We start from the raw sequence: 25,010 nt of genomic DNA, 5'->3' as shown, positions 1-25,010 counted from the left end.
AAATTTTTTTCTGCAAGTGAAAAAGAAACTGAAGAATAACAATGTATATCTCCTAGCAACTATCAGTGAGAAACGCATTACATCTGGATGCAATGTGCTTTTTACGGTAGCCCAATTCACTTCTATGTGCCAGGGCTGCATGAAAAACGCAGAATATAGAACATGCTGCGAATTTCACGTAACGCAGAACATGAAAAATAATGCTCATGTGCACAGACCCATAGAAGTGAGTGGGTCAGGATTAGGGATGAGCAAACCTGTGGAAGTTCGGGTTCGCCGGGTTTGGACAAACTTCACTCCTGCACCTTCCTACTGTCTTTATTGGGCTAACACAATGTCATCTATGTATTCTGTTCCGGGTTCACCACAATGTGCATCTATAATATTGTTATGTAACTGTTATAAATGTAATTTACCTGGTTCACCAGCAGGTGGCAGAAAATATGGCAGATCTATCCTTAGACAGAATGGAATTCACTATTCCATTCTCCCCCCTTTTGGGCAGAAGTGGGCAAGTCCTGCTTGCTACCAGAAGGAGGTGGGGCAGTTCTAGATGATTCCGGTTCAGACTCCATGTTGGAGCTGACAGGACACTAACCTATTCCTTGGCTGAAACTAAGTCAGACTAAAGAGTGGAGTGCAGCATAAAGAAGGAATCAAAGTTACTAAGCTAGCTGGTCAGTACAGCAGAGAGAAAGAGATAAAGCAGAGTTAAGTTTGCCTGCCAGTTCATGCTAAAGCCTGCTGGAACCAAGACAAAGCCTGAAAACTATTTAAAGAAATATTTATTCAGCTGCCATTGAACATCATCTCAAGGTCTGGACTCAAGATATTCTTCCAAATCCCTCAATTATTCCCCCTTTTTATTGCTTCGGAGCCAAAGCCTGGGGTCTGGCTGTATCCAGGTAGGAGCATCGTGACACACATAAACAGACATTTAGGCCGCACTACACCACTCAGCATTCCTTACTAAACCTGGGACGCGATATAGAGGGCCCTGGTGGGAAGCTCACGATGCACATCAAGTTAACTGCTCACCTTTATATGATTTAAACTTCTGAACTAAACACTCGGCCTCCTCGATGATCTTGTCTTCTATGGTTTTCTTGCCCATTCCATAATCTCGTAGTGTGGAGAGCGTAAATCTTCTCATCACTTTCCAGTTCTCTCCATTGGAAAAGACAACACCTGAATAAAATGAATGCACATTATACTCATCCATAAGACATGGGACTTACTGAAGTAATGATGAACTGATAACCAGCTTTTATTACAGTTAGCATTCAAAATAATTGGTTACCGTTGTTCCCCAGTGTTTTTGCAAACACAGGCACATGAGGTCTGTTAGAAAATACATCGGCATGATTGATGAGCGCATCCTTGACAGCTTCATAGCCACAAAGGACAACTGCTTTTGTCATGCCAATCTGGACACTCAAGACCGGGCCATACTTCTTAGTAAGCTGTGAATACAAAATATGTTATTATAAACTTTAACTGTATCTGTAACTTACATCTTCTTAAAGGGGTTGTTCTTGAGTTTATACTTATCATGTTTTCAGGAATTCCTAAGTATTGAGCAGGTGATATAATTGGTGTCAATGCATCAAATATTCAATCTGTGGGATATTCTTAAACCATGATTGGCAGGTGGGCCCTGAGGACTGGAGTTGAGGAACACTGCCCTAGTCCCATTCTCTATGGGATTGCCCAAGATAGGAGAATACAGCCCTAGGCTACCTCCAGCAGTCCCACAGAGATGAATGAAGAGGCAGCACACATGCTCAATCACTACTCCATTCATATGGGGAATGGGGGAGGGTGTAACTGAACTCCCATTCTTGTGATCGGCGGGAGGGGAGTCCCATTGGTTGAGGATAGAAGATTAGTGTAACGGATCACCTGGCACTCCGACTGAGTACCTCCGTTGATGGATGCTCCTAGCGTGTTCCTGAGGTTTCCAAGCACTCTGCAGATCCCACAATCACCGAACCGAAGAAGCTTATAAATCCTCTCAAGCATATGAATGCTGTAGACAGTTGAATAGGAAACCATACGAATAGGTTTACGCTCCTAGCAGTCAAACTGGAACAGCATACCATATGCTTGAGAGGATTTATATGCTTCTTCGGTTCGGTGATTGTGGGGTCTGCAGAGTGCTTGGAAACCTCAGGAACACGCTAGAAGCATCCATCAACGGAGGTACTCAGTCGGGGTGCCAGGTGATCCGTTACATTGGTGGCAAGCGGTGGGATGGCGTCCTGGTGTGAGAGGAACAACACCCTGGAGACACAGGAATTATTATGGAGCGGCATAGAACCAGCAAGTCCCTGGACAACGCTCAAGGTAGGAAATTAATTTAACCGGAGGTTAAACCTCTTGGCACCACTGGTCAAGCCAATAGGAGAGTCAACCAGGTTGGACTGCAGAGAGAGCGCCCGACAAGAGATGTGGGAAGAAACCCTAGAAGGTGTCCAGCGTTGGCGAGGTGAGCGTCTTCCCAGCAAGGAGCAGCGGTTACAGGCCAGAGTGGCCCTACGGATACCTATGCTGGGAGAACAGGCCCAGGAGGAATTGGTGATGCAACTTAATTCACTTGCATGGAGGGAACTGGGTCTCGATGATGCATACCAAGCGCTATGTTGGTACGCGGTTCAGCGGGTTCCTGGAATGGCCAAATTTGACAAACCCGAGGGCAAGGATTATAATGGCCCTGGCTTATTATGGGGGACCTTTGCAGAACCGGAATTTGGGAGTGCGGCAGAGTCACGGCTTTGGGACATATTTGACTACAGAGAGGCCATGCTGGATCTCCCTATGGCCGAAGACCTAAGGCCAGACCTGATTGAACTAGCTGTCCAGGAATGGGAACTGGAGCAGGATTACCAGCACCTGTTTTGCTCCAGTCAGTCACCCTATACCCTGCAAGTACCACCAGAGCAGTGGGAGATCGAACAGAATTATGCAGACTTATATAATCAAGTGACACCGCCTGTCTCTAACCTGATGGGGCTTATGAACTGTACACCATTGGGAGCGGTGAGTTTCGTTCCCCCTCCCCAACAACTAAGCCCGTCATCAGGAGACTTGCATTCGGTACCTCCTACCCCCCAACCAGCTCCAGAAATGAGGGACCTTATCAACTGGTCCTGGGAAGACCCACAGATGGCAGGTGGAGATGGGACTGCGGTCTCTCTACCGGCCCTACAGGGATGCTGGGCAGTTGGCCCAGATCCCCAGCGGCAGAATATTCCACCGGGAGGGGAGAGACTCGTTCCCCTTCCCCAGCGGCAGCCTAGCCCACCAAGGGGAGACAGTAAGCCCCACAACAGTGCAGATGGGACCGTAGTCTCTGTACCGGCACCACTGGAGATATGGACAGTCTGTCCTGGTCCACAACAACAGGACAATGTATTGGAAGGAGAGGCAGTCTGTTTTCCCCTGCAACAAGGGAGGGTGTCGCAGAGAGAGGAGCCTGTTACCCCTTCCCCCCAGCAACAGCTTTGTTCCACCAGGGGAGAGGGCACCCTGGTTACCTTCCCCCCAAGCCATGGATCTACAACTGGGCACAAGTGGCAGGGGGCCATAGGGACAACTACACCCTTTGAGAAAAGCCGTCTGACTATCAGAGCCCCAGACCGACTGGAGGTCTGGAGTCTGGATAGTCTCAATGGGAAAGGGGAGAAATGTGGCGGAACCCGCCTCGCCACTGGGCATTGGAGAGGACTGGCTACCCGCCTCCTACCTGCTGACTATGGCCCCTGGTGAATTTGTACGTTTGAATGCAATTTGGGCATGTGGTGTTTTGTGTTGCTGCTGCTGGCCCTTTGGGGACCATCTGTGGACATGTTGTGACTTTTGGGAACAATGGCCTTTGAGACTGTGTAGCAGATTGCATTCGGGCTGTATTGAATATTGTGTATGTTGTTATGGGTTCGGTTGGATTGTATTGCGATGTATTGTGGGCTGTGTGTATCTTGCTCTTGCTGTGATGTTAAAGGCATTGCTGTTCTGTGCCTCTTCTCCTCCCCCCTTTTCCTGTCCCATTGTTTCCCCAGCAAGGTGTTGTCTCAGGGACACTGAGAAACCAGTTTAAACCAGCTGCTCTGTCCCTCCTTCATATCCCATCAGCCCTTGCTATTGTCAGGCCCCACCCTTCCTTGTACCATAGACCTCCATGTGCCCTATTGTATGCAAATGAGGCTGCTGGGGGGGTTTAAAGTAGGTGTGCTATGTCTAAATAAAGTCAGTTCCTGTTTTTACCCTCAAAGTGAAGTGTCGTCTCATTGTTGGGGGGGAGGATTTATGGTATGCTGTTCCAGTTTGACTGCTAGGAGCGTAAACCTATTCGTATGGTTTCCTATTCAACTGTCTACAGCATTCATATGCTTGAGAGGATTTATATGCTTCTTTGGTTCGGTGATTGTGGGGTCTGCAGAGTGCTTGGAAACCTCAGGAACACGCTAGGAGCATCCATCAACGGAGGTACTCAGTCGGGGTGCCAGGTGATCAGTTACAATTAGTTTAAATCAATGCTGTCAGATGAATTCTGCTGCCCTGTCTGAGTACAGGATATGATACAGAAAGTGAGAGAAGCCAAGCTCTGTCATATATACGCTTCTGTGTTAAAAACAGGCTAAATCAAGAAAGGAGACTTAGGAGACTTAGGACTTAGCGAGAGTCTTCACCCCTCTTCTCTTCTGTTCTCTTAGTTCCTGTAGATGGCCTGCAAGCACATCACATGTGACCATCAAGCACCTGCAACTCCCAGGAGTGTATTGAAGTCAGTTCCTGTTGACTCCTTCCTCCACTATAGAAATTACCGAATTTCCCAAAATTGTTTCATGGTCTTATTTGAACAATTCAGCTGTCTGATTGGAATCTGAATAAATTTGACACAAATCAAAAGTGTCCCAATTGAATTAAAAAGTTATATATCACATGTCATTGAGATGCATTGAACCCATGTCTTGCTCTTTAAAACGAAGACAGTGACATGTACAGCTATGGGTAAATGGATGGTAGTCAGCGTAAATAACAGTCTATCTGAAAATACACTGCACTGTCTGACTTTTTTGCTTTTAAAGGGCTTCTGTCACCCCCCAAACAGCAATTTTCAGTATTGGACTTAATATAAATGCTAATGTACGCAGAGTCCATATACAGTGGGATGCGAAAGTTTGGTCAACCTTGTTAATCTTCGTGATTTCCCTGTATAAATCGTTGGTTGTTACGATAAAAAATGTCAGTTAAATATATCATATAGGAGACAAACACAGTGATATTTGAGAAGTGAAATGAAGTTTATTGGATTTACAGAAAGTGTGCTATAATTGTTTAAATAAAATTAGGCAGGTGCATAAATGTGGGCACCACAAAAAAGAAATTAAATCAATATTTAGTAGATCCTCCTTTTGCAGAAATTACAGCCTCTAAATGCTTCCTGTAGGTTCCAATGAGAGTCTGGATTCTGGTTGAAGGTATTTTGGACCATTCCTCTTTACAAAACATCTTTAGTTCATTCAGGTTTGATGGCTTCCGAGCATGGACAGCTCTTTAAGTCACACCACAGATTTTCAATTATATTCAGGTCTGGGGACTGAGATGGCTATTCCAGAACGTTGTACTTGTTCCTCTGCATAAATGCCTTAGTGGATTTTGAGCAGTGTTTAGGGTCGTTGTCTTGTTGAAAGATCCAGCCCCGGTGCAGCTTCAGCTTTGTCACTGATCCCTGGACATCGGTCTCCAGAATCTGCTGATACTGAGTGGAATCCATGCGTCCCTCAACTTTGACAAGATTCCCAGTCCCTGCACTGGCCACACAGCCCCACAGCATGATGGAACCACCACCATATTTTACTGTAGGTAGCAGGTGTTTTTCTTGGAATGCTGTGATCTTTTTCCTCCATGCATAACGCCTCTTGTTATGGCCAAATAACTCAATTTTAGTTTTATCAGGCCACAGCACCTTATTCCAAATGTACTTTAGCCCACCTCAAGCGGCACTTTTTGTGCTGTGGGCGGAGAAAAGGCTTCCTCTGCATCACTCACGCATACAGCATTTCCTTGTGTAAAGTGCGCCGAATGGTTGAACGATGCACAGTGACTCCATCTGCAGCAAGATTATGTTGTAGGTCTTTGGTGCTGGTCTGTGGGTTGACTCTGACTGTTCTCACCATTCGTCGCTTCTGTCTATCTGAGACTTTTCTTGGTCTGCCACTTCGAGCCTTAACTTGAACTGAGCCTGTGTTTCCATTTCCTCAATATGTTCCTAACTGTGGAAACAGACAGCTGAAATCTCTGAGACCCCTTTCTGTATCCTTCCCCTAAACCATGATGGTGAACAATCTTTGTCTTCAGGTCATTTGAGAGTTGTTTTGAGACCCCCATGTTGCTACTCTTCAGAGAAAATTTAAAGAGGAGGGAAACTTACAATTGACCCCCTTAAATACTCTTTTTCATAATTGGATTCACCTGTGTATTTAGGTCAGGGGTCACTGAGCTTACCAAGCCAATTTGAGTTCCAATAATTAGTTCTAAAGGTTTTGGAATCAATAAAATGACAACAGTGCCCAAATTTATGCACCTGCCTAATTTTGTTTAAACTATTATAGCACACTTTCTGCAAATCCAATAAACTTCATTTAACTTCTCAAATATCACTGTGTGTGTCTCCTATATGATATATTTAGCTGACATTTTTTATCGTAACAACCAACGATTTATACAGGAAAATCATGACGATTAACAAGGTTGCCCAAACTTTCGCATCCCACTGTATACCCCTCTTACCTTAAAGCTGTGCTTTAAATTCTTTAAAAATAGTACTTTTGTGATATGCAAATTTCTTCACTACCAGCAAGTTGGGCAGTTACTTGCTGGTAGCTGCCGTATCCTCGGTCTAAAAAAACGCCCCCTCCTCCACTTGATTGACAGGGCCAGCGAGCGCTCTTCTCCTCTCGCTGGCCCTCTCTGCCCATAAAATCCTGCGCCTGCGCTGTACCAGCACTGATTCGGCGCAGGCGCTCTGAGAGAAGGACGCTCGCCTTCCCGCTCCTTCCTCAGTGCGCCTGCGCCAATGACGTCAGAATACACCCGGAAAAGATTACACCCGAAAAAATCCAGGCACAGGATTTTATGGGCAGAGAGGGCCAGTGAGAGGAGGAGAGTGCTCGCTGGCCCTGTCAATCAAGTGGAGGAGGGGGCTACCAGCAAGTAACCGCCTAACTTGCTAGTAGTGACGAAATTTGCATATCACAAAAGTACTATTTTTAAAGAATTTAAAGCACAGCCAGAGGTAAGAGGGGTATATATGGACTCTGCGTACATTAGCAATTATATTAAGTCCAATACTGAAAATTGCTGTTTGGGGGGTGAGAGAAGCCCTTTAAAATATAGAAAAAAAATGGACCAAATATTATCCCTTTTCTGGGCCATGTGTGCCAGTGTTTATACATGCACAGTGGTATTGGAAGATGAAATGACTTGTGTTGAACAAGGATTCTTACTAGTGTTGAGCGTACCCGAACTGTAAAGTTCGGGTCCGTACTGAACTTTGCGAGTTCGGGTACCCGGACCTAAACCCAAACTTTGCTGGAAAAGTTCAGTGTTCGGGCATTTAATAAACCTTTTGAAAGGCTGCAGGGCAGCCAATCAACAAAGCTTTTAAGCTGTGGGCACTTAAAAGCCATCACAGCCATGCCAAGTAATGGCATGACTGTGATTGGCAGGTGCATCATGTGACCCAGCCTCTATACAAGCTGGATCACGTGTAGCACCACCCATCAAATTTGAGTAGTGCAGGGACAGGAAGCAGGCTGCTGAAGCGAGGGAGAGTGTTAGGAATCTGGCTATTTGTTTTGTGCATGACCTATATATAAGGATTTTTTGTGGGTGCAATACAGTAGCTTTGCACCCCTGACACAGAAATATAATATTTAATCTGGCTGTTAATTCTGTGGGTGACCTATAGCGATTTTTTTGTGGGTGCAATGCACCATTTTTGTACCCCTGACACAAAAATATAATAGTTAATCCATCTGTTAGTTCGGTGGGTGACATATACCTATTTTTGGTGTGAGGTACACCTGCACTGCATACGCAACAGGGAAATTAATATAGTTAATCCATCTGTTAGTTCGGTGGGTGACATATTCCCATTTTTGGTGTGAGATAAACGTGCACTTTATACGTGACAGGGAAATTAATATAGTTAATATGACTGTTAGTTCGGCTGGTGACATGCCAGTTTTTTGGTGTGAGATACACGTGTACTGCATGTGTGACAGGGAAATTAACCCCTTAAGGACCCGTGCCATACATGTACGGTGCTGGTGGACGTGACTTAAGGACCAGCACTGTACATGTATGGCGGGCTGATGGGGTGGGTGCAGGTGCTGCGCCCGCCCGATCAGCAGCAGGGGTTCGGCATTCACTGACAGCCAGACCCCTGCTGCATACACCAGCATCGGTGAAAACACCGATGCCAGCATATTAAACCCTTGTATGCTGTAGTCAAAGCTGACCGCGACATGCACAAGGTTTGCGGAGGGTGCATGTGCCCTTCTCTTCCCCATTGGGTCCCCGCGCTGCGGTGATGGGGACCTGATTGCAGAGAAGGCAGCCCGATGCCTTCTATAGGCATCGGGACTTGCCTTCTACGGAAGCCTGTGAGATACAGCCCTTAGGCTGGGTCTCACAGGCAGGCTGTCAGCATACAAGCAGACATGCAAAGCATTACAATACACGATGTATTGAAATTAGAGATAAGCAATTTTTTTTTAAATTTGATTTGCCGGTTTGCTGAATTTTTGGGGAAAAGTTTGGTTCAATCCAAATTCATGTGCGGCAAATCTAGTTAAAAACTGCTATTTCCTGGCTGCATAGAGCCTTTATAGTGACAAGCATAGGGAGTCTGCCATGGTAGTGAAATAATACTGTGAGTCTGTATGACATGCAGATGACAGGTGTAGCTTTTAGCATCACTGCACACTTCACTTATTTGAGCAGTCATGGGGCCAAAACTGACCAAATAACTCAAGTATGAACTCAGCCTTACAGGTCGACGTTAGCGCCAAGTAGAAGCACACACCTTTTACACCATCATCAGCTGATGCCACATAGATGTCTACAGAACCTGTTCTATTAAACGCTTATACAAGTAGAGCCCCCGACAGAGTGGAAAGGGTGTCAGCATGAAGGACACGGAGCAGTTCCTCCCCTGTGAGATTCTGTTCGCCCAGGCAAACGAGGTGCAGAACAGCGTGACACCGCCGCACCCTGCACATGTGGTATGCTGGAGGGGCACTGTGAATTGTCCCTGCAGTGGAGGCTAAGGACACAGTGGAGAATGAGGAGGCAGAGGCAGACATTGTCGCATTACCAACGGCGTGAGAACGTGGAGGCAGAAGCGGGGTCACCTGGCCAAGTTGCTGGTGTGGCTGTGCAGGAACCACATTCACCCAGTGGGTCGTAAAGGACATGTATTGTCCCTGATCGTAGTTATATCTCCACATGTCGGTGCTGCCGTGCACTTTGGCAGACACTAAAGGGTTCAAGGACTGGCCCACCTTCTGTTCTACATGTGTGTGCAGGTCTGTTACTGCCTTTTTGGCAAATAAATGATGGCTTGGGACTCTCCACCTCGACTCGGCTCAAGCCATCAGTTCTCTGAAAGGTGCAGAGTCCACCACTTGGAAAGGGAGGGACTGCAGCACCGGGAACTTGGACAGGAGCACATTCAGCTTCGGCGCCTTTGGAGGAGTGCACGTATACTGTTGTCTCTTGGCAATCGTTTTGGTAATCAATTGCTGACGGAATGACTGACAAGGATTAGGAGGAGGAGGAGCAGGAGCATCAGGACCAGCAGATGATGGGAAGGACAGACAGCTCCTTTCGGCTGAAGTGGGGGAGCCTTGAGTGCCTGAAACCGGATGCGTTCCTCTGGTTGATGCAGCGGTTGCTGTGGCAGGCTAGACAACCACATCAGAGCAACTGTTCTCCGAGGCCACCTTATGGTGAATCTGCATATGTTGATGTAGAGCCGTGGTGCCAACATTGGCACCCTGGCATGCCTTACCTTCTGCCCACAGATTCTACATATGGCCATGTTCACCTCCTCCGGCGGTTTAACAAAAAAACTGCCACACCGCCGAGTAGGTGATTTTACCCCCAACACTACGCACTGACTGACTGCTACCACCACTGCATCCATAAAACTGTGCACCACTACTTTCAGGGCAGGTAGGCTCCCGCAAAGCTGGTGGTCTACCCCTGGCACGTTTGGCTATCGACCTCCCACTGCTGACACCCTGCTGACACCCGGCCACGCTAGCGACTTGCTGGCTCCGCCGCTGCCTCACGGACAAGCTGTCACCCTTCTCTCGATAATGATGCCCCTTTGTCACCCGGCTCCCAAGTGCGATCATCTACATCATTATCATCGAGTACTGTCTGCAGGTCACTGATGTCCTTCTCAACTGTCTCTAGGTCAGGAGTCTCACTGCTCGCAACACCAGCTCCCACGGCACTTCCTCATCACTACTTGCCCGCCTAGCGGAGGAAGCTGCAGATGTCTCCTCCACATCTTGGCTGACCAGTAGCTGCTGACTGTCCTCTAGTAGCTCGTCCCCGCTGAATAGTGGGGCTGAGCCCACAGCATATAATACTTCTCTGGCTGAGGGAATAAAAAAGGACAGAGGCAGGTTGAGGACAGGTGAGGGTACAGGGCCTGCTCCCGGGTCATGCCAACTAAAGGTTGTGTCTGACAAACCCACTGACTCTTGGCTGGGGTTGTCTGATATCACTTGGGACGAAGTGGATGACATAGTCAACCATTCAAGAACCACTGGGTTGCTGGTCAAGACATGACTGCTAGCTGTCACTGGTAGCTCAGGCCTCTGGAAGTGACCCCTGCTGCCACGCCCCCTTACTCTGCTGCGACCTCTGCCTGCACCAGAAACATTTAGGCCTCTGCCACTCCCCTGTGTAGTGCCTGGCACTTCTCTCACTGACAAACTGTTAAATCAATTAAATAAATAATAATTAAATTAAAACACCCCCAAAAACTCGGTAATTTTCTCACTTCAGCACACAACGGCTAATAAGTCCTTTTTTTACCACTAATACATGCCACAAAAGGCTTTAAAACATATAATGGCACAACTGACCGGCAAATATATTTTTTCTTTTTACGCTAATACATGCCACAAAAGGCTTTAAAACATATAACCGCACCGCTGACCGGCAAATAATATATATATTTTTTACGGTAATACACGCCACAAAAGGTTTTAAAACATATATGGTATCTGCATCGCTGAACGGCAAATATATTTTGGTTTTGCCACTAATACACAGCAAAAATGGCTTTCAAACAGATAACAGCACCACTGACCAGCAAATGTATTTTTTCTTTTTACGGTAATACACGCCACAAAAGGCTTTAAAAGATATATGGTAACTGCACCGCTGAATAGCAAATATATTTTGGTTTTGCCACTAATGCACAGCAAAAATGGCTTTAGAACAGATAACTGCACTGCTGAATGGCAAATATATTTTTTCTTTTTATGGTAACACACGCCACAAATGGCTTTAAAACATATACAGTAATTGCACCGCTGAATGGCAAATATATTTTGGTTTTGCCACTAATGCACAGCAAAAATGGCTTTAGAACAGACAACTGCACCTCTGTTATATGTCACAAAAGGCTTTAAAACATATAACTGTACCGCTGACTGGCAAATATATTTTTTCTTTGACCGCTAATACGGTACACGCCACAAAAGGCTTAAAAACAGATAACTGCACCGCTGACCGGCAAATATATTTTTGGTTTGCCACTAATAAACGGCAAAAATGGCTCTAAAACAGATAACTGCACCATTGAACAGGAAATATATTTTTGGTTTTCCACTAATACACTGCTAAAATGGCTTTAAAACAGATAACAGCACTGCTGACCGGCAAATATATATATATATTTTTATGGTAATACATGCCACAAAAGGCTTTAAAACATACAGACGTGGACAAAATTGTTGGTACCCTTTGGTCAATGAAAGAAAAAGTCACAATGGTCACAGAAATAACTTTAATCTGACAAAAGTAATAATAAATTAAAATTCTATAAATGTTAACCAATGAAAGTCAGACATTGTTTTTCAACCATGCTTCAACAGAATTATGTAAAAAAATAAACTCATGAAACAGGCATGGACAAAAATGATGGTACCCCTAACTTAATATTTTGTTGCGCAACCTTTTGAGGCAATCACTGCAATCAAACGCTTCCTGTAACTGTCAATGAGACATCTGCACCTCTCAGCAGGTATTTTGGCCCACTCCTCATGAGCAAACTGCTCCAGTTGTGTCCGGTTTGAAGGGTGCCTTTTCCAGACTGCATGTTTCAGCTCCTTCCAAAGATGCTCAATAGGATTGAGGTCAGGGCTCATAGAAGGCCACTTTAGAATAGTCCAATTTTTTCCTCTTAGCCATTCTTGGGTGTTTTTAGCGGTGTGTTTTGGGTCATTGTCCTGTTGCAAGACCCATGACCTGCGACTGAGACCAAGCTTTCTGACACTGGCTAGTACATTTCTCTCTAGAATTCCTTGATAGTCTTGAGATTTCATTGTACCCTGCACAGATTCAAGACACCCTGTGCCAGACGCAGCAAAGCAGCCCCAGAACATAACAGAGCCTCCTCCATGTTTCACAGTAGGGACAGTGTTCTTTTCTTGATATGCTTCATTTTTTCGTCTGTGAACATACAGCTGATGTGCCTTGGCAAAAACTTCGATTTTTGTCTCATCTGTCCACAGGACATTCTCCCAGAAGCTTTGTGGCTTGTCAACATGTAGTTTGGCATATTCCAGTCTTGCTTTTTTATGATTCGTTTTCAACAATGGTGTCCTCCTTGGTCGTCTCCCATGTAGTCCACTTTGGCTCAAACAACGACGGATGGTGCGATCTGACACTGATGTTCCTTGAGCATGAAGTTCACCTTGAATCTCTTTAGAAGTCTTTCTAGGCTCTTTTGTTACCATTCGGATTATCCGTCTCTTAGATTTGTCATCAATTTTCCTCCTGCGGCCACGTCCAGGGAGGTTGGCTACAGTCCCATGGATCTTAAACTTATGAATAATATGTGCAACTGTACTCACAGGAACATCTAGTTGCTTGGAGATGGTCTTATAGCCTTTACCTTTAACATGCTTGTCTATAATTTTCTTTCTGATCTCTTGAGACAGCTCTTTCCTTTGCTTCCTCTGGTCCATGTCGAGTGTGGTACACACCATATCACCAAACAACACAGTGATTACCTGGAGCCATATATATAGGCCCAATGGCTGATTACAAGGTTGTAGACACCTGTGATGCTAATTAGTGGACACACCTTGAATTAACATGTCCCTTTGGTCACATTATGTTCTGTGTTTTCTAGGGGTACCATCATTTTTGTCCATGCCTGTTTCATGAGTTTATTTTTTTACATAATTCTGTTGAAGCATGGTTGAAAAACAATGTCTGACTTTCATTGGTTAACATTTATAGAATTTTAATTTATTATTACTTTTGTCAGATTAAAGTTATTTCTGTGACCATTGTGACTTTTTCTTTCATTGACCAAAGGGTACCAACAATTTTGTCCACGTCTGTATATGGTAACTGCACTGCTTAACGGCAAATATATTTTGGTTTGCCACTAATACATGCTAAAAATGGCGTTAAAACAGATAACTGCATCGCTGAACGACAAATATATTTTTGGTTTGCCACTAATACATAGCAAAAATGCTGTAAAACATATATTTTTTCTTTTTATGGTAATACACGCCACAAAAGGCTTTAAAACAGATACAGTAACTGCACCGTTGACCGCCAAATATATTTTGTTTTGCCACTAATACACTGCAAAAATGGCTTTAAAATACATAACTGCACCGCTGACTGCAAATATATTTTACTTTTGCCTCTAATACACGCCAAAAAGGGTTGTAATTTTCGCACTTCACCACACAACGGCTAATAAGCTTTTTTTCCCACTAAATACAAGCCAAAAAATGCTTTAGAACATATAACTGCACTGCACAAGGGCAAATAGAATGTAGAAATATTTCCTTGTAATAAACCCTGTTAATGCCTGTTATCAAATAGCACTTGCACCCTAATAAGAACGTTTTGCTGGAATTACAAAGCTGTATAATGGCAATTTGGATCCCCAGTCAGTGCAGCAAGGTGTACTAGGATTGTTCCTATTACCCAGGCTGTAACCTCCCCTACTGAACCCTGTTCAACATAAACGCTGTGGAATGATTCCTTCCTATCCTTTCCCTACACCTTGAATAATCTTGCCCTGCACTTGTAAATCAATTTTTTGGGCATTGGGCTGGCTGCTAATTGGCTGCATGCATGGCATTATGGGTCACCCCACCTTCCCTGAGTTCCTTTTTCCATGTCCTTACACGTGCAGCAGCCATTTTAGGAAAAAATTTGATTTGTTACCACGAAGCGTGAGGAAATTCGGCTTTGTGCAAATACAATTTTTACTAAAATTCGGATCGAATTTCACTTTGTCAACTTCTATTTGCTCATCTCTATTCCAAATGCATTGCAGAGGGGATCAGACCCCCAGAAGTTGAAGTGCCAGAGTGAGACAAAAATAAAAAGTAAAAAAAAAGTTTAAAAACAGTGTTTTCCATAATAAAAAAAGAAATACATTTTCAAGTAAAAAAAACGCCCCTTTCCCAATATAAAACACATAAAATTGTAAATAAAATAGAAAAACAGACATATTTGGTATCTCCGCGTCCGTAACGACTGGCTCTATAAAAATATCACATGACCTAACCCCTCAGATGAACACCGTCCAAAAAATAAAATAAAAACTGTGCTAAAAAAACATTACTTTACATCACTAAAAGTACAACACCAAGCAATCAAAAATGCATATGCCCCCCAAAATAGTACCAATGTAACCATTACCTCATCCCGCAAAAAATTAGCCCCTACCTAAGACAATCGCCCGAAAAATAGAAAAATGATGGCTCTCAGACTAAGGAGACACTAGAACATGATTTTTTTTTTGTTTCAAAATGCTTTTATTGTGTAAAACTTAAATAAATAAAAAAGTAGACATATTAGGTATCGCTGCGTCCATAACAACCTGCTCTAAAAAATAATACCACATGACCTAACCCCTCAGATGAACACTGTAAAAAACAAACAAAAAAGTGTCAAAAAAGCTATTTTTTGTTACCTTACATCACAAAAAATGTAATATCAAGTAATCAAAAAGTCACATAAACCCCAAAATAGTGCCAATCAAACCGTCATCTCATCCTGCAAAAATGATACTCTACCAAAGACAATCGCCCAAAAAAAAAAAAAGCTATGGCTCTCAGACTATGGAGACACTAAAACATGATTTTCTTTGTTTAAAAAATGATTTTACTGTGTAAAACTTAAATAAATAAAAAAGTATACATATTAGGTATTGCCGCATCCGCATCAACCTGCTGTATAATAATATCACATGAACTGACCCCTCAGGTGGACACCGTAAAAAAAAAATATGAAATAAAAACTGTGTTAAAAAAATACATTTATTGTTACCTTACATCACAAAAAGTGTAATACAAAGCGAACAAAAAGTCATACGCACCCTAAAATAGTACACATCAAACCATCATCTCATCCTGAAAAAAAATGAGCACCTAAATAAGACAATCGCCCAAAAAATAAAAATAAACTATGGCTTTCAGAATATGGATACACTAAAAAAAAAAATTTCTTTCAAAAATACTTTATTATGTAAAACTGAAACAAACACTGCTATTATTGTGCTAAAGTGAAATACATAAAAAATATACATATTAGGTATTGCCACGTCCGTAACAACCAGATCTATAAAAATGTCACATAACCTAACCACTCAGATGAACACTGTAAAAAAAAAAACGGTGTGATGGGGGGCGTGGCTAACCGCCAACTGAGGAGGACGCTTCTCTCCTCTGCTCTGCTTCTGGTGGCATAATCGTTCTCAATCCTATGCTAAATAAGCCTCAAATGACCCCAACTTAACCATAGTGGGATTACCCACACTCCACTCTATACAGAGAGACCAAATTTGGGCCACAGAGCAGTCCTGGGACCGAATTGCCGCCGAGGCCTAGCAGCGTGTGCATCGACGGCCTGGACTGAAAACTAAAGCGGCTAACCGCATAAGCTAAGCTAACCGCATAAGCTACAACACATCGGGACGCATCAGTGGCGGTCAGCAGCGATCCTATCGGCTCTTACCTGCCCTTTGTGCAAAGAAGCAACTCCGATCCTGTTAATCAGTATCCCCAGTCCGGTCGCCGTCCTGCTGCTCCGTTGGTGAGTCTGCCTAGTACCGGAGGTGGAATCTGCAGCAGGCCTAATCAAACCCTGAAACAGCCAGTGCGGTAACCCCTGTTAAGGGAGCAGGATAGCTGCAGGGGCCGATTAATCAGATTGGTATACGATCGATACCGGCCAGTCCAGTCCAACAACTAGATTGAAATAGCCCCATAAAGGTCCCAGTTTCTGCCCAGTGCTGGGGTCCAGTGTCTCTCCCCCATACTGGTCCTTCAGGAATCAAATTAAAGGGTTGGAGACCATCCAAAGCTTATCCCACCTGAATACCCAGATTTAAAGAGACAGTGTCACATTTACTTTGCCATACCAAAGTGCCAGAAGATGGCTAATTAAATTGATAATTTGTCCTAAGCATTAGGAATTGGTGAAAATACAACAGAGTGGGATGAAGTTAGCTTAATGTCATAACCAGTATCACCCTAATAGCGTGGCATTACAGCTTGGTTTAACCAAAATGGTAAAAATTGGTGGTTCCAAAGCTGGGGAATCAGCCAGTCAACAGAAATTGAACTCAGCTAGTGGTGAAATGGACAAATTTATAAAAAAAGCAGCAGCCACGGTTGCAGCCAGGGAACACAAAATGGTGCCTGATACTCCAAAAGCCACAGGCCGTAAACAAGCATAATCTCCTGCCCATGATTGGGAAAGTGGGGATGATACAGACAACCTGCCCATCTCCAGATCTTTCTTGAAAGAAGCCTTGGCGTCCTCGCTCTCCTCTGCACTAGATCCCATCAGCTCTGACCTAACGACCATCAAGCTTGACGTTAAGCAGATAGGGAGAAGAGTAGAGATTTTGGAAGAAAATCAAGCGAGCGTTATTCAACATCAGCAGGCGGTCACAAACAGTGTCTCCTTAATCCAGAAAAACATCAACAGTTTATTCAGCGCAATTGAAGACCAGGAGAACAGAGGAAGACGAAACAACCTCCGCTTTCGTGGCATCCCTGAATCAGTTGCCGCAGGGGACCTTTCCTACACAGTGGTTCAAATTTGCCTTATGCTCCTTGGTCCTGACACCGCTCACGAAGTTATTCTAGAAAGGACCCACAGAGCTCTGAAACCTAAACCTGCACCGTCAGAACCTCCCAGGGACGTGATATGCAAATTTCTGGCGTTCCCTGTGAAGGAAGCGATCATGTATAAAGTGAGGTCCGGGAGTCCCATACAATGGGAAGGGAAAGACATCCTTATTTTTCAAGATCTGGCCCAGTCAACCTTGAGGAAGCGGAGAGCACTTAAACCTCTCACAGACTGGCTTAGATCCAAGAAGATTCTCTACCGCTGGTCCTTTCCCTTCGGAATATCCTTTATGTTTGATGGTCGCAGACTGTCCGTCACCTCATACCAAGAATTAGAACCAATATATGATCTTCTGGGATGTGGCCCTCTAAGTATCCAAAATTGGGACCCCGTCCAAAACCTTCTAGAACTCCCAGAATTACCCAAGCTGGAGCCCTGGGAAAAATTGCGCACACCTAAGTCCCAAAGACATAGGAGAAACGCTCAAGGTCCTTCTCCCAGACGTCTACAAGTGGACGATTAAAACCTTGCTCATTACCACCAAGAATAAGCTGTATGCTCTTACCTTCTAAATCTATCCCTCTGCCTCTTCTTCCTCTCATGTCATTCCGCCTCGCTAAGGATATAGAGCACTCTAAAGATAGACCCCTACTGCTTTTGAGAAGGTTATTAACCTCTACTTAGGGTGATCTAACAGTCACTAAATTCTTCTCCCCTCCCCCCTAACTACTCCTTCTACCCAATTTATTTGGGTTCCACTTCAACTAATTACTACCACCTAATTGCTATAAAAGTTATTGTGTTATACCTTTCAGCAATGGCCCGTCCACTAACCCGGGCATATTGCTCGTTGTATGTTTATGTTATTGTTAGTTCAATGGGAAACTGTAATGTTAGTCTGAATCTGAGTAATGAGAAAATTATATGTCATATGGACATGATTGCAACTCCCCTGGTGGCTGGAAACTTGGAATCCATTGGCTTCCTAACACAAGTAGCGAGTCTGAAACCCCCCTTCATACTCAATCCATGACAGATCTTCAAATTTCCTCATACAATGTCAAAGGCTTCAAAACGCCCTCCAAAAGATCTCAAATTCTATCTTTATTAAAAAAGGAGAAGTGTTCGGTTGTTTTTCTTCAGGAAACACATTATAAAATCGACCATTACCCTAACCTCTCATTCTCTAGTTTTCCAGTGTGGTACCACAGCGGATCCGACTCTTCAGCCTCCAGGGGAGTAAGCATAGGATTCAAGAAAGGCTGTCCATTCCAATACACCTCTCATATACAAGATCCTGACGGCCGGTATATAATGGTAAAAGGTACCTTTGCAAATCAAATATACACCTTCATCAACATCTATGCCCCTAATACTCAACAACACAAATGGTTTTTCTCCTTAACCCCACTGGTGGAAAAATTTAAAGAAGGCATTGTTGTCATGGGCGGGGACTTCAACATAACATTAGATCCCACTCTAGATTCTTTATCACAAAAATTCTCTCTTTCCCAAACAAAGCTCAGATGTATCCTTAAGAGACTCCACTCTCTCCAATTGGTCGATGTGTGGAGAATTTTAAACCCTTTAAATAGGGACTACACGTTTTACTCCAATACGCACCACTCCTACCATAGACTGGATTACCTATTCGTCTCAAAAGAACACCTCCAGTTTTGCACTAATGCTAGGATTGGATCTATACACTTTTCAGACCACTCCCCTATCTTTCTATCGATCTCTAATCCACAAAATACTCCCAAAACATTAAAATGGAGGTTAAACAAACAACTAATTATTTTTCCTGATTTTAAAAAACAAATACAGAGCTCCCTGGAGGAGTATTTTCTCCTAAACGCCATTCCCGAGACATCCTCCCAAATTGTGTGGGATGCACACAAAGCCTACATAAGAGGACAATTTATTAAACTAGGATGGCAAGGATGGAACAGCTTCTCTCAGAAATCCAGAAGCTAGAGGAGACCCATAGAAAATCCCTTCTAGCCTCAGATCTATCCCAACTTAATAATCTTAGATCAGAACTAAAAAACCTCCTTAATGCTAACTCAGCCAAACTTTATTTACACTCCCAATTTAAGTACTTTGCCCATGGCAACAAAGCCTCAAAACTAATGATGAACCTCATAAAAAAGAGGAAAGTCCAAAGCCACATCAGTAAGATTAATAGGAGGGATGGGGGGGTGGCTATTACCTCCAAAGACATTGCCCTTCAGTTCCAAGAATATTATCAAACTTTATACAACATCCCACAGAGTAAGCCAAATGTCCAAGACTTATCTAGCCCGGATACTATTGACTCCTTCCTCGATGCCATCACCCTTCCCAAATTGACTGAAAAGCAAAAATCGACCCTTACCGCCCCTTTTAGCACTGAAGAACTCAACAGAACTATAAAAAATTTCCCAAACGGCAAAGCACCTGGCCCAGATGGTCTCCCGGCCCTTTACTATCGCTCCTTTAGTAACACCCTCATCCCACACTTACTTCAGGTATGTAATAGATCCCTCCTAGGATTACCCATATCAGCAGACATGACTAAAGCTCATATTACCATTCTACCCAAAGAGGGTAAAGACCCGTCTCAATGCTCTAGCTATCGCCCCATATCCCTTTTAAACTTAGATTTAAAACTCCTTGCTAAAATGTTAGCTAATCGTCTCGCTCCATTCCTCCCAGACTTGATCCATAGAGATCAGACAGGCTTTGTAAAGGGCCGGGAAGGGAAGGACAACACTGCAAGAATTCTCAATGCTATCTATCATGCAAAGAAGAAAGGCATTCCCCTGACTTTGCTAAGCACTGATGCGGAGAAAGCATTCAATAGGGTCAATTGGAATTTCATGCGCTGCGCAATGTTCAAATTTGGTGTTCCAACACCATTTATAGATGCCACATTCGCTATGTATTCTAATGCCTCCGCATCAGTGCTGGTAAATGATACCATTTCTCTTCCGTTCATAATTAAAAATGGCACGAGGCAGGGTTGTCCCCTGTCCCCCCTTTTATTTGTTTTAACAATGGAACCACTCCTACAAACTATCAGACAAGACCCAACAATAGCGGGGTTAAAACTAGGTAAGCAAGAACATAAAAACGCAGCTTTCGCGGATGATCTTCTAATCATTACCACGAATCCTCAAATTTCCTTGAGGGCCATTCATAACTTACTAGAAAGGTTCAGCCCCCTATCCAACTTCAAAATCAACATGAGCAAATCTCAAGCCATAGGCATTGGCATCCCAACGCCCATGATTAACTCCCTAAAAACTAAATCTCCCTTTAGCTGGGATATCCCTTTCATCTCTTACCTGGGAATAAAAATAAGTTCCGACCCTAATAACCTTTTCAATCTTAATTATACCCCATTACTTCAGTCTATTTCTGATCAGTTACATCATCTAGATTTCCAGACCCTGTCATGGTTTGGTAGGAAGAACATAATTACTTCCTTGATCATCCCAAGACTTAACTATCTACAACAAGTACTTCCCATTCCAGTTAAGAAAAAACATTTCAGGTCATTGACGTCAGCGATTCTCAGATTTATATGGAAACAAAAAAGCCCGAGATTAGCGATGACCACTCTGCAAAAGCCCAGGGATCAAGGTGGCATAGGCCTCCCTAACCCCCAAACCTACAACAAGGCTATCCATCTGACCAGAATCCTCGATTGGTTTCAGAAACCACTCCATAAATCATGGGTGGACATGGAATCATCCATAGCCCAACTCTCCTTCAGGTCACTTCTAACAGGTGACAAAGGAACATTAATTTCTCTCTCTAACACGAACCAGATTATAAAATCCTTGCTCTCAATATGGAAGTGGTTTTAAGATTCCAATTGGGGTTTTCCTCTACCCTCCCCCTTAATCCAGGTAAGAGACATACTAGACTTAGCCCCCCTAGAATTGAAACAATGTCTCCCCAACTCACTTAAAACATCCCAAATCCCCATTATTTCACTGTTTGATAAGGAGGGTAAGTTAATTAACAAAAAAGAAATGGCTGAGCTACTCTTAACCTCAGACTCTCTCCCCTCCCCGATATCTTTCCTTCACAATTACATCTCTAAACACATCCCACTCCAGGCTCTTCTTATGCCAATTACTTGGTTTGAAGGATGGATAAGTAGCCAAAATGCAATAAGCAAACCGATCTCTCAAATATATAAAAAATTAAACTCTCCTATTAACATGCCAAAACCAGCTTTCATAGGATTATGGGAAAGAAATTTGGGAATCTCTTTTTCACAGCTAGAATTGACCAAACTATTTATTTCCCCTCATAAATCGTCAAGGTGTGTCCTGATTCAGGAGAATAGTTATAAAATTCTAACAAAGTGGTACAAGACCCCTGACATTACATCCAAATATTACAGCTCGAGTTCAGATGGGTGCTGGAGATGCAAGGACTCAAAGGGAAATTTTCTCCATATATGGTGGTCTTGTCCCATTGTATCTAACTGGTGGAAAGACATATTTGACAGGAGCAATAAAATATGTAAAACCTCAATACCGCCAAACCCTCAATTAGCCTTATTGAGTCTTCCGCCTCCAGACTTCATCCCTAAGATCCCCCCTTTATTCCACATCCTTCTCATGGCCGCTCGCCTCCTTCTGCCTCGCTTCTGGCTTTCAACAGAACTTCCGTCCCCAGAACTGTGGAGGGATAAGATAGATAGCATATACAGATTTGAAGATTTGGCGGCTGCTGAAGAGCGTAATTTACAAAAATTTAGTGTTAAATGAGATGGATGGGTGAAACACAACCACTCCAATCACATACAGACCTCTGTTAACAAACAGTCGACTCATACGTAGGGAATATACATACTTTCCCTCCGGTCAGTAAAGAGAGGGGTTATAATAGCCTAAGTATTGGCCTTCTCCACTAATTCCACTACTTGGTAAGAAATGTTATGTAATTACAAATATGCTCTCGATTCAGACTCAATAAGAGTGTTGGTATTCAACTGCACCTACCTAATCCTGCTTATGTCCTCATTGCAGTTTCACTGTGTTGTTACTGTTTACATCTAATGTTTACAACTATTGTATACAATGTACAACCCATTATGGACTATGTACGACTCTTTTATTTCATGATTGTACAATTATGATTACTTTAAATAAAAAAAAATAAAAAAAAATAATAAAAAAAACGGTGTAAAAAAAGCAATTTTTGTCACATTATATCACAAAAATTGCAACAGCAAGTGATAAAAAAAGGCTTATGCCCCCAAAATAGTACCAATCAGACCATCACCTCATCCTGCAAAAATGAGACCCTACCTAAGAGAATCGGTCAAAAAATAAAAAAGCTATGGCTCTCAGACTATGGAGACACTAAAATATCATTATTTTGGTTTAAAAAATGCTATTATTGTGTAAAACTTAAATAAATAAGAACAAGTAGATATATTAGGTATTGCCACATTCTTAACAATCTGCTTTATAAAAAAGTCACCGGAGCAACGGATGGCAAGCACATTCGAGTGAAGAAGCCTTCTCATTCAGGGACCCAATTCTTCAATTATAAGCAATATTTTTTCTGTAGTGCTTATGGCTGTTGCTGACAGTAACTACCGGTTGATATCGGGGTTTATGGAAGCACTGCAGAAGCTCGCATCTTTAGTGCTTCTAGAATGGGTGAGCGGCTTTATGCCAACCAGCTTGCCCTGCTCGAGTCCAGAAGACTGCCCGGATATGCAAGTCCCCCGGCTCCATTTGAGATCGTGGCGGATGAAGGGTTTGCATTGACTGACCATATTATGCGTCCCATCCCAAAGCGTGGTTTGGATGTCAGGAGGCGTATTTTCAATTACCGGTTGACTCGTGCCTGTCGGTATGTTGAGTGCGCTTTCGGAATACTCTCTAGCAGGTGGAGGGCGTTTTTGTCATCCATACAAATGCTTCTGGAGAATGCTACCCTGGTGATTCAAGCTTGTGTTGTTGTACACAACTTCACCAGGATTTACAAGGCTTCCTCTTCTGTTGACATGGAAGAATTCCTACATCAGCAGATTTGGGTTTGGATAGGACACTGCATAGACGACCTGGGACTGCAGGCATTGCAGTTCGGGTACTCTATGCGGACTACTTTTTCAGCCCAGAGGGGTCCTTGCCATAGCAGATGGACGCTATTTGTGGCAGTGTTTGATTTCTTCTGTTCTCGTTAGTTTTTTATTTATTTTTCAGATAGATTATGGAATTTATGTTGTAGTTGAGTGTAGGGACTCGCAAGATAATAAGGACCCTTGACGTGGGCTTGCAGGCTGAGGTTTTGGGCCATAAAAATATTGACATTGAATATAAATAATAAAGATGCTTTTTAAAGTAGACTGTTTGACAAATCAATAATCTAGTTGATATATGGTCCCAAAAACCTTCTATTACCTCATTTAAAGATTGATAATTAAGCAAGTATGTGGATCATTAAAATTATAGTACTAAGAGTATTGTGTGTGTCTGTGTTATGTTGAAATGAGTTTACCTGTTTAATGTAATTTGTTTCACAATAAATTACTGAAGCAAGGTGATTTTTGCAATCAAGTATTTACTGAAACCCTTGCCCCCAAACAAAATACAAAGACAAAATAAATACAAATAACATTAAATAAATAACAACATTTTCAAAAATTATAAGTCAAAAAGGTCTCTTGTGAAGGAGCCTTGGCCATATCAAGAACCTGGGTGGACCTGGGCAGGATCTTGCCCATATGAGGATGCAGGGCGCACCTGGGCAGGATCTTGCCGATATGAGGATGCAGGGCACATCTGGCCAGGATCTTGCCGATATGAGGATGCAGGGCACATCTGGCCAGGATCTGGCCCATATGAGGATGCAGGGCGCACCTGGGCAGGATCTGGCCCATATGATGATGCAGGGCGCACCTGGGAAGGATCTGGGGCCCATGTGGCGTATCCCAGCCGAACCTGGGCAGGATGTGGTGCACATTTACCATAACTGCTCTGAATACTCTGCTGGTCAAGGGGTAGGTTGGGTTCTGGGAGCCTGCAGGGTTCTTGGCCGTGGAAAGGTGGCCCTTGGGGTGGCTGTTGAGGAGGCGGGTACATGGTGGGCTGATGATAGGGTTGTCTCATTAATTTATGCTGTAGATCAGTAATGTGTGAGTGTATGTCTCCCTGGTAGTGTGAGGGATACATCTCAATCACAACAACTAATGAGGCTACACACATGTTATGCCTCTCTATAGGGACCTGGCGGAGTAATGGCCCCAGACCCCTCAAAACAGATTCCTCTTGTCAGTCACTCCTCCTCTGGGCAAGGAACTAAATTACTCGGGAATCTATCATTTCCCAAGTATCTTGCCCAGAGGAAGACTGACGGACATTCCTCCTTCTTCGCCTGGCCTGAGGCTGGTGTGTTGCTTGTGGGCTCCCTTTGGAAATGGCAGCAGGTTCTCTTTGCTGTTGGAGTTGCTCCTTAGCCAGTGTTGGTGCAGGAGATGAGGCTGGTGAAAAGACTGCTGGTGTTTCCCCCCCTCCCAAGTCAGAATTCTCGGGGTCATCCAGACCAGTGGTCCCCAACCTTTTTTGCAC

General features: G+C 43.6%; 1 protein-coding gene across 2 annotated transcripts in view; it reads right to left on the bottom strand.

The window, feature by feature from the left end:
- The window catches only part of LOC122934406 (cytochrome P450 2C14-like), a 66,960-nt gene that overhangs the window by 25,487 nt on the left and 16,463 nt on the right, over nt 1–25,010 (bottom strand). For both annotated transcript variants that reach the window (XM_044289840.1, XM_044289841.1), the window contains exons 3-4: nt 1,301–1,463; nt 1,039–1,188 (exon numbers count right to left, since the gene is read on the bottom strand). In XM_044289840.1, coding sequence (XP_044145775.1) covers nt 1,039–1,188; nt 1,301–1,463 — 313 coding nt within the window. The remainder of the gene's footprint in view (nt 1–1,038; nt 1,189–1,300; nt 1,464–25,010) is intronic.

The sequence above is a fragment of the Bufo gargarizans genome, chromosome 4 (assembly GCF_014858855.1).
Source record: "Bufo gargarizans isolate SCDJY-AF-19 chromosome 4, ASM1485885v1, whole genome shotgun sequence".
In the NCBI taxonomy this organism is placed as follows: Eukaryota; Metazoa; Chordata; class Amphibia; order Anura; family Bufonidae; genus Bufo; species Bufo gargarizans.
Note: the sequence above shows the minus strand (reverse complement) of the source record. Positions and strands in the feature narration are given on the sequence as shown.